The sequence below is a fragment of the Cryptomeria japonica genome, chromosome 11 (assembly GCF_030272615.1).
Source record: "Cryptomeria japonica chromosome 11, Sugi_1.0, whole genome shotgun sequence".
Lineage (NCBI taxonomy): Eukaryota > Viridiplantae > Streptophyta > Pinopsida > Cupressales > Cupressaceae > Cryptomeria > Cryptomeria japonica.
Window position 1 is genome coordinate 76,789,670 of NC_081415.1, and position 11,370 is coordinate 76,801,039.

Below are 11,370 nucleotides of genomic sequence, written 5' to 3' on the forward strand. Positions count from 1 at the left end.
ATAATGAACATTTATGTTTATTTTTATTCAAAAATGGGTAAAAAAATTATTACATAGAAATATTTACAAAACAAGAAGGACCCATAGCCCAACAAAGAATTACATAGTCTTATCCTCCACAATTAATTGTTCTAGCATGCAAACTATATTCATAGGCAAATATTTCCTATCTACAATATTCCAACCATGTCCTCGATCGACGCCCATTTAGCCAAACAATCCACAACTCTATTATACTCTCGAGAAATATGAGAAAAGGAAATGGACTCAAAGGAAGTACTCAAACCAAGAATCTACTGAATAACCAGAGTCAAGTGCTAATTAGCACCATCCATCTACTGTCGATTCAACATATTCACTAGCACTTGTAAGTCAAATTCAAAACTAATCCCCCTCCAGCCAAGAAGACAACCTCTCTCCATAGCACACAAAATGGGCCTCCATGCAATTATTCGTATGAAACCCTTTATACATGAAAAAGAAAAACTAATTAACAACCCAAAAACTATCACGATCAATACCTCCAATACCTGGTTGACTAGGATCCCCCCTAGAGGAACCATTAGTATTTATCATCAAAACACCTAGAGGTATAGGAGACCATCAACCCACTTGATTAATCTTCCCCATAGAGTGTTTGTATCTAATCTTATTAACTTGCGTAAAACCCACATTAATAAAATTATACTTATTTTTTATTTTGTGAGAATTTCATGTTAACTATGTAATAAACAAAAAACATAGGATGTCAATTAAGTTGTTTATAGTCCTTATACCCCATGTCAAATACCATCAATAACTCTGATAATCTAAGAAGAATGGTTCAAATTAAATTATTATCTAAATAAAACACTATGGGAATGAGTATTTAAGCATTATTTAGAAAGCTATAATTATCTCATAATGCATGTTTTTAATTTAAAAACATTGAAGGCAACACATTGGAAATGTATTAAAAATATATAATTTAATAATTATATTTGTTCCATAATTCTTGTTTTCTTACTCACAAGCATTCAAGTCAATACATTGTAAATGTAAATACTTTAATAAAATTATATTCATTTTTTAGCTTGTGGAAATTTCATGTTTACTATGTAATAATCCAAAAACATAAGACAACAATTAAGTTGTTTATAGTCTTTTTATCCCATGTCAAATCCCATCAGTCAATGTGATAGTCTAAGAAGAATTATTTAAAATATATTTACTATCCAAATAAAATACTATGACCATAACTATTTAAGCATTATTTAAAAAGTTATATTTGTCTCAAAACACTTGTTTGTTATTTATAATCATTGAAAACAAAACATTGTAAATCCATTAAGTATGTATAAATAATTTAATGATTATATTTGTCCCATAATTCTTGTTCTCTTACAAACATTCAAGATGATACTTTGCAAATATAAATATATTAATACAATTATATTCATTTTTTATTTTCTAAAATTTCCATGTTTACTATGTAATAAGCCAAAAATATAGGTTGTTTATAGCCCTTATATTTCATTCCAAATTTCACCAATAGTTGTAATTATCTTAAGAAGAATGGTTCAAAATAAATTATTATCCAAATAAAATAATATAGCCGTAACTATTTAAGCATTATTTAGAAAGCTATATTTGTTTCATAATACTTGTTTTTTATTTACAAACATTGAAGACAACACATTGTAAATGCATTAAGTATGTATAATTCAATGACTCTATTTGTCCCATAATTCTTGTTTTCTTACTTACAAATGGTACTTTGAAAATGTAAATACATTAATAAAATTATATTCATTCGCTATTTTGTGGAAATTTCATGTTTAGTATGTAATAATCCAAAAACATAAGACAACAATTAAGTTGTTTATAGTCATTGTATACCATGTCAAATCCCATCAATAAATGTGATAATCTAAGAAAAATGGTTCAAAAATTATTGTCGAAACAAAATACTATGAGAATGAGTATTTAAGCATTATTTACAAAGCTATATTTGTCTCATAATGCTTGTTTTTAATTTACAAACATTGAATACAATTAAATTATTTACAATCTTGGTATGAAATCGACCAATAATAATGACAATTAAGAAAAATTTAAAAAATAATTATTATCCAGATAAAATATTACTTAATAATTTTGCCAATTTATTATTCATTTAATACTTTAAATTTATAAATATATGCAAAATAAATTATTTTATTCTATACAATTTTTTTAATTTTTTTTTATAGGTAATTGGCCAAAGCCTAAATAGCTTTTGACTAGAGCTATGAACCAGTGGGGACACAGTAGGGGGGCCCATCCCCATTACATTTCTTTGAATTATTATTATTATTATGTTTGATTAGATTGATCCCAAGACCTTCCCCATCCTATGGAAGCCCAAGAGTCACAGCTTAGAATTCCTCTTTAGATGTCCCTATTGGGAGTTGAACTTGGGTCTCCACAATGAGAACCCAGTGTTTTAACCAGCTCAACCCCTTGAACTATTTTATACAAATATTAAATGTTACTATATATTTAAATTATTACAAATGTATAAACAAATAAATGAAAATTTATTGCATATAGAAAGGAAAACTTTTTAATTTATTAATATTTTATTTTATTTTCATAACGAGACATTCGATCGATTAATTTAAATAAATTAATTAACACGTAATGAAGCAGAAATCTTGAAACGACAACAATTTTTTTCTCTCTAACTTATCGAAAATAATTATGACTTAATCGATTGCTTTCCGTCGCTTACAAAAATTAATTAAAAAAAGAAAACCATTGACGTATTGACTGGCACACACTTTAAGAAGAAACTGGAATTCCCACCCAAGCAACAAACCGCATTTCCCTCGTCCCCTCCAATCCCAAATGGCCATCTCTCTGCAAATTTAGTTTTCATTTCACTTTTTGTTGTCTTCCTCGCCTCCTCCCATCCATTGCCAACTTCATTTCCTCACATCATTGAGTATAGAAGGAGTACTAACACCGGGTACTGCCATTCCTCCCTGCTTGGGAAACCTCTCCTCTATTGACTATTTACATTTATCTTCAAATAGATTTACTGGGATGATTCTCCCTTTTGCTTCTTTGCTCACCCGCCTTACATACATCGATCTTTCACTCAATAACTTTAGTGGAAGCATACCTTCCTGCCTTGGCAATCTTGCTTCTTTAACTCACCTTGATCTTGGTTACAACCAAATCGGTGGAAGCATACCGACTTCTTTCAGAAGTCTCTCTTTGTTGAGATATTTACATCTTGATTGTAATCAATTGACCGGTAACGTTCCAAATTCCTTGTGCAATCTCCATTTACTCAAGGAGTCGGATATTTCCCATAACCAACTAACTGGAAGCATTCCCTCTTCATTTTCTCACCTTTCCTCCCTCACTGACTTGAATGATCTTGACAATCATTTCAATGAAACCATCTCTTCTTCATCACTTCTAGCTTCTATATTTATCTACATTTGTCATTAAACCATTACCAGCCTATTTCTGAAATGGTCTTTCAAAAGATTACAAGGCTACATTATTTGTATTTATCAGATTGTGTGCTAAATATTAGCACAACGTGGATACTACCCTTTCAGTTATTGCCATTAAGTTTAGCATCCTATATGATTGATAGCCAAATTCCACCTTGGATTTCAACACAATTTTCACTTGAAAGATTGGAATTAATTAACACTAGTCCTATGGGTATAATTCCCTCTTGGATATGGAAGCTAATCCTCATTTGCAACATCTAGATCTTTCAGAAAATCATCTTGAAGGAAGCCCATTCTCAAATACTCCGATATGGATGCAACTAAAAAGCCTAAATGTGTCTAGAAATAGATTGAGTGGGTATATCCTGTCAATGTGGTCTTCCAATATTTTAATAATGTTTCTCAATAACAATTTGTTGACTGGGAATATTCCTCCAAGCCTAGGAGAATCACCTTATTTGATTTTGTTAAATCTTGCAAACAATTTATTTAGTGGTAATATTCCTTCAAGTTTGGGAAAATTAGATTCATTTGTTAACTATTAAACCTCGCAAACAACAAGATAACGAGAGTGATCCCTGTAAGCTTATCCAATTTCTCTTCTCTCATTGCTCTAAATTTGGGAAATAATAGTTTGGAGGGAAGCTTACCAAATGAGTTTGGTATGCTAAGTCAATTACATTCATTAGTTGTTCACAATAATAATCTGAATGGATCATGGCCTCCCTCAATAGCAAATTGTTCAAATCTACAACTTCTTGATATTGGTATTAACTTATTTGGAGGTAAAATACCAACATTAGTTAAAAATCTTTCAAGTCTAAGAGAACTGGTGATGAAGGAGAACTATTTTATAGGTAACATTCCTTTAGAGATAGGAAAGCTAAAGAATCTCCAAATCTTGCTACTTTCTTCCAATCATATCTCAGGTTCAATTCCACACACAATTGTATCATTACAAGCAATGGCAGGAAAAAGGCAATATGGTTTTTTTTTGTCTAGTTTTCCCAATGTAGAAACATATAAAGATGGATTAGATATGACAATAAAAGGCACAAATCAGCACTACACATACATTATTTCCACTCTTATGTCCATAAATCTCTCAAATAATGAATCAGAAGGACAAGTTCCTTCTAATTTTAGTAACTTGAAGGGGTTGAGGCTTCTAAACCTATCAATGAACAATTTGAATGGGGCTATTCCAAATAGTTTGGGAGAAATGAGTCAACTAGAGTCATTAGACCTTTCAAGAAATAATTTTTCAGGACATATCCCTACAGAGCTTGAACTTCTAAGCTATTTAGGTTCACTAAATTTATCAAACAATAATTTATCAGGAAGCATACCACAAGGACAACATATGACTGGCACATTTGGAGAGTCCTCTTATTCATGAAATCCTAATTTATGGGGGTATCCCCTACCCAAAAATTGTTCTTGGCCACAATTTGTTCCCACTCCTCAAGTTTCAATTAACAATGAAAAGAAAAGCACCAAATACCCATGGTATGAGACATCATTGGGATTGTCATAAGGAGTAGCTTTTGAAGGGATAGTGTTGTTGATACTCATAAAAATGAGCCGGAGAAGGAAATACTTCAATACAGTTGATACAATCCTAAAAATTTTGTTTCCACGGATGACGAATTTAACTCTATGATGGAATACATCTATGATTCATTGGAATGTAAGTTTTTTTTTTTTTTTCTTTGAAGTATTATCGTTATTTAAAAAAAAATTAAATAAGTTAAAAAGGAAATTAGTTCTCACATTTTGAGACAAATTTTCATTAGCTATTCTACCTATAAAATCTAGATTGTTAGAAACATGTTTAAATTCAAAAATGTAATCTTTTGATTGTTACCAACATATAATTTTGTTTGCACGAATCTATTTTTATGCAGGACATGTTTTTGTTAAAATATTATCTTATATGGATTAATTGTATGTGCTAAATTGAGACTATATATAATTTTTTTCTTTGTAATTCTCTAATCCATTTCATTTTTTTCAACAAGGAATTGGATGGGACCAAAAACTCTTAAGATGCTATGAAGAAAAGGAAGAAAATATTTCAAATTTTTAAAATTATCCATTTTCTTTAGAAAAAGCCTAATAAAAAATGTTAGTGAAATATTTGATGTGTTGCCAATAATCTAGTTCTAGACAAACATTGACGTGTATATCATATGCAAAACATTAATTCTTTTTAGATCATGAAAGTGCGAAACATTTTTCTGTGCAAGAAAGTAAGATGTTTCTAAAATTGTACATTTATGGATTCCTATTGCTTATTGTCTTACCATTCTATTCAATGTTTTTTTTTTAAAATTATAGAATTTTTTTTTATCATAACACTACAATTGTCAATCAATTTGTAGCATATAGATAATATTTTCTTTGTAAGTAATTATTGAGACATTGAAAAATCATTATGGAGCAATATTAAAATCGCACAACCTGAATTCCGTCCTTTTAAGTTAAAAGAAGTCATCTTTAATGTCATGTATGATTTGTTAAGAAAAACAGGGTATAACAGAGTGATATAATTTGCAGCAAATTATACACAGATAAAAAATACCAAACACAGAGACAAGAAGAAAAACATATATATTTTTTAATTTACATGATTTGCCAATTTGATTACATCCATGAGAAATATATATATATATAAAATTTCTGTATGACAGCAACACCAATACATAAGATTTTCTACATCCTTTATGGTCTTCTTCAATAATTTATAATAATAGACATAGGAAAAAAGAGGAGACATAAAGATAACAGGAATATTAACGGCCAGACTTCAAAATCAAGCATGATTGACAGTGAATCTCCACGCCCTTCTCTTTCCCATCAATTAATGTGCAATAGATGTCCTTACCACGAATCAGAAGCTCTGCTTCCCTTGAAAGTGGCTTTCAATGACTTGTGGGTATCAAGATATCACACCTTGAAATGAATAAGCTTCAAAGAGGAAAGAACTATCAAGATATGCTCTCCCCATTATCTTCAAATGTCGGATCGACTGTGAACCTCTTTCAGATGCCTGATCACCAAGCATCTTACCATTTCCTTCAAGTGTTCATCTTCTTTTGCTTTTTCGGACTATCCACCTTCTCCATCCTTTTGTTCCAGACGTACAAGTTTCCTGGAAACAGTTCAATGTCATACTCCTCTATGGTATCATAATACAGGGTTTCAACAACTGCTCCCAATGCCTATATATATGCAATAATACTCAGACATCTGGCTTATTAAGTGTACAACATAGTCTATATCTCCAAACACTGAAAAGAACACTTATTAGAAACTGAAGTAAAACCTGCACTTTTTAGAAACTGAAAGTGGAATCCGCTCCCTTCTTTACTAATACGCCTTGTTATAGTGCAAATCTATGTTTATAGATTGCTTCACCAACATTACCATTTATGTCCGTAAGAACATTGCCCTTGCTTGAAATATTGGAACTAGTTCACATCTCTCACAACAATTGTCTTAACAACAATTTTGGAAATAAATATAGGTGCAGCGTGGAAGTTAATACTACTCAGAGGCCTTTGATGACTCTAATAGTTGGTGTTTAACATTCCAAATACAACAGATAACTTCTTAGTATGGTGGCAAAGGAATGGTACATTTTCGTTCTCATATCAATCAGCACGTGCCTTGAATCTGGTAAATACCCTGATGCCTTCATCTCCGAAAACAGTTCTGCAACTTCGCATAGATCTCCTGTGTCAGTGGACATGATCAGTCTCCACAATAGGCATGAAACAAGTTATGGCCTGCAATCTAACTACTTCCGGGTACTTTTTTAATTCCTCCATCATTCATCAATCTCCTTACAATGTGAACTTCTTCCCACCTCCCCATTTCTGCAAAGAAGTTTGATGGAAGAAAATAAGTCGTGAGATTCCTAGGATCCACCTCAAGAAGGAGACTTGCTGTAAATACTCCCATCTCTATATTCTTATGTAATCTACAAACACTAAGGAAACATGTCCACACAACCACTACAGATTTAACTAACATTTTGATGATAGAATTTAGAGTTTCCTCAAGATAGCCAGCTGGGCTAAGAAGGTCGACCATGCAGTATGCACACATAGTGATTTGTTTTAGGTATAATGTAGTAAGAGTCACTCATACTATTGAAGTATTTACAGTCCTCATCCACTAAACCTGCATGGCTGCATGCAAACAAAACACAAGCGAAGCTTACATGGCCAGGGTGTGTTCCAAAGTGCTGCATTTGTTCAAAGAGTTTGAGAGCATCATTGCAAAATCCATTTTGTGCATATCCTAAAACCAGGGCATTCCATGAGATGACATCTTTTTCAAGCATTTTGTCAAACTCTTCACGTACCCCGTGTATGTTTCCACATTTTGCATACACGTCTATCAAGGCATTGGTCACTACAACATCTGAAGAAAATCCGCTTTTGATTATGAATTGATGTATGCCCATACTCTGCTTTAAAGCTCCTATTTTTGTGCAGGCTGGTAGGATGCTGGCAAAGGTTGTGGAGTTTAGCTTTACATCTGCCAACAACATTTTCTTAAATGTTTCCAAAGCCTTTTCAAATACCCCATTTTGTGCATATCCCGCAACCATGGCGTTCCATGAGATGGCATCTCTTTGAGGCAGTCTGTTAAACACTTTGCATACATGTCTATCAAGGCATTTGCAGTTACGAGGCCTGACAGAAATCCACTTTTGATTATGCTTTGATAAAGGTTCATTCCCAGTTGTAAAGCTTCCATTTTTGGACAGGCTGGTAGGATGCTGGCAAAGGTTGTGAAGTCTGGCATTATATCGGCCAATAGCATTTGATTAAAGGTTTCCATAGCCTTTTCAAAAAACCCATTTTGTGCATATCCTCCAATCATTGAATTCCACGCGACCATGTCCCTTTGAAGTATTTTGTCAAATATTTCAGATGACTTGTGTATCCTTCCAAATTTTGCATACATGTCTATAAGGGCGTTGGCAACTGAGACATCTGACCACAATCCTCTTTCAATTATGTCTTGATGGAGGTTCATACCCTGTTCTAAAGCTCCCATTTTGGCACACGCTGGGAGGAGGCTGGAAAAGGTTGTCGAGTCTGGCTTTACACCTGCTAGCTGCATTTGCTTAAGAGTTTATAAGGCCTTTTGTAGAAGTCCAATTTGTGCATATCTTGCAATCATCACAGTCCATGAGACTACATTTCTTTGAGGCATTTTGTCAAACAGCTCACCCATTTTAAATACATGTCGACCAGCGCACTTCCATCTATAACATCTAAACGTATTCCACTTTTAATTACGTTTTGATGGACAACTGTACCCAGTTCCAAAGCTCCGATTTGAGCACAAGTTAGGGGAATGTTGGCAAAGGTGAGGAGTTTGGCTTTACACCAACCACTTGCATTTGCTTAAAAGCTTGTAAGGCCTTTTCAACAAATACATTTTGTGAATATCCTGCAATCATTGCAGACCATGAAACCACATTTCACTTCATTGCAAAATCTATCCAAAGCTGAATTTTAAACCCAGTTCCTCATCTTCTAAGTTAATTGCAAAATCTAAATTTTTTCCTTGAAATAAGCAGAAGTACCCTCGGTAATTAGGAGGTGGCGCATTAGAATCTAATATTTGAGCATCTTTCAGTCAGTTTGGTACCAATACGTTGATGAATAGTGTAGGATTCTATTTTTTCAATCTTTAAAATGTAAGAATAAAAAGAAATAGAATAATCTGTGTCTATTCTATTATTTTGGATTCTATTGATGTACGGGAAAGTCAAATGACCAAGTTCTTATTCATAAATGATCATTTAGCTTCTAGAATGCATCAATACATTATTATCCCTTCTATATTATAAATACATTATAATAGATGCATGGTGCATTCTAAAGGCTAGATAGCCATTTCCTTCTATTGTTTTAGTCTTCTAGTGACTTTGTATTTATTTATATGTTTTATGCTTTTGGCTATAACTCTATATCAATTCTAGGGGTGTGATTTTATATGCATGCACTTTTTTTATATGTATAAATATTATTTTATAAATGATAATCTAGACACATATTCATCAAATATAAAATAGAGATAAATTTATGTAAGTTTTTAAACTTATATGATTAAGTACTTTTTGTTAATTAAATAAATATGTTTAATTAAGTATGTTTAATGTAGATTAATTTTAATTAGGGATGATAATTGTTATAAATATAAATAAAAGTAAAAAAGTAACTATAGAAATCAAATCAAATAAATGTATGGATATTTAAATGTAGATCTTTCGCTCGGTTTTTCGCTGTTGTCATTGAGTGGTGCTTGCTGCTGTCGGAAGGGTGGCGTCGGTAAGTAAAGAGGCCAACGGCGGTGGACACCTGGATGTCCCCGCGCGTACGGCCTGCACAGGTGGTATTCCCTCTACCATTCCTCTCGTTAATGCTGCATTTAGTGCAGAGGCCTCTCTTAATGCTTCACAGACCCCAGTACCTCCCTCTTCGGTGAACACATCAACTAGGTTTAATGGAGATCCCAGCTCATCCGCTCACAAATCTCTCAAAGCTAAATCATTTTCGGAGGCGGTCACTAATTCTGCAGGAAGTATTAATGAGCAGGCTAGGTTTTTTATTGTTGATAGCGATGAGGTCGCCCAGAACGGTAAGAACCCTCGGGTTCCCTCGGCTCCGTTTTCCTTAATTCCTAACTCTGAAATGCTTGCCGAAATTGTTAAGGAAAAAGGTAGGCTTAAAGATACTGCAATATTCTTTGCTGCTGTTGAAGTGGAAAAATGTCCTCCGCGTAAATTTTTGGATGATTGGTTTCACAATTTTTGGAATGTTAAACTAGGATTTCAAATTTCTTTCTGCAGACAGATTCAAAAGGGATTGTTTGTTGTTTTTTTCGCTAATCATGAAGCCCAACAAGAGGTCTTAAAAAAGAAATACTGGTCGGTTGGTTCCACATCCTTCCATGCTTTAGCTTGGACCCCTGATGTCGTCCATGAGGAAGTCCTTTCCCTTTTGGCCCCCAGGTGGATCCTTGTTAAAAACATTTCGCCCTTTCTCTGGCGTTTCTTGCCCCAACTCTTGGAAAATCTGGGCAAAATTATCAGAATGGATGAAACTGTTAGATTAGTCCCACACATGGATGCCAAGGTCCTTATTTCACTTCTCCTTGGCAAAGAAATTCCCACTGAAATTAACATTAACGTGATTAATGATAATTATGCTTGCCCTATTGAAATACTGGGGGGTTTAAATGCCTGTTTTTTATGTAGGAAGGAGGGTCATTGAAGGAAAGATTGTCCCATCCTAGTGAAAACCTCTGCTAAATCTGCCAATAATATGAATGCTCAGCCTAACCCCCCTCTGTCAGTTAACCCTACTGTTGCTTCCACTTCCGAAGGCCGCCATGTTAAGGAAACCCCTAATCTGTCTGGTTCCTCCCAGAATACTTCCGCTCTTAATTTGAATCTCTCGCCCCCTCCAGAGGCTAATTCGGGACCTGAGCTCGAAGATGGATTTACCCTGGTGAGAAACCGGAAAAAAAGAAAAGGGAATTCATCAGGGAACCCCAAAACCAAAAACCTAAATAATACCCCCAGTTCGCCTCCCACTTCGAACCTCCCTCCAATTGTTGACATGATTAACTTTCCTGGCCATTCTTTTGACTCTGTTAATCCCGTTGTGAATCAGTCAAAGCCTTCACCAACAATCTTTAAGGAAATTGAGGATGATTATGTTTTTGAGATTATCCCTGCTAGTGGGTCGTCTCAGATTGGTTTTAAGATGGACATGGAGCTGAATGATATTAATGAGGCTCCCAGGTTAGATGTCGTCCCCACCAAAAGGCGTGAGAGGCCACTAGGTTC

At 33.8% G+C, this 11,370-nt stretch overlaps 1 protein-coding gene across 1 annotated transcript; it reads right to left on the minus strand.

Annotated features, from left to right (window-relative positions):
* Positions 1-7,572: 7,572 nt before the first annotated feature.
* On the minus strand, positions 7,573-8,630 carry LOC131041837 (pentatricopeptide repeat-containing protein At4g13650-like). The gene is made up of 2 exons (XM_057975057.2): positions 8,203-8,630; positions 7,573-8,146 (listed from the first exon to the last, which is right to left on the minus strand). Exons 1-2 carry the CDS (start codon positions 8,628-8,630, stop codon positions 7,573-7,575), a joined length of 1,002 nt encoding a protein of 333 aa, XP_057831040.2.
* Positions 8,631-11,370: the final 2,740 nt, after the last annotated feature.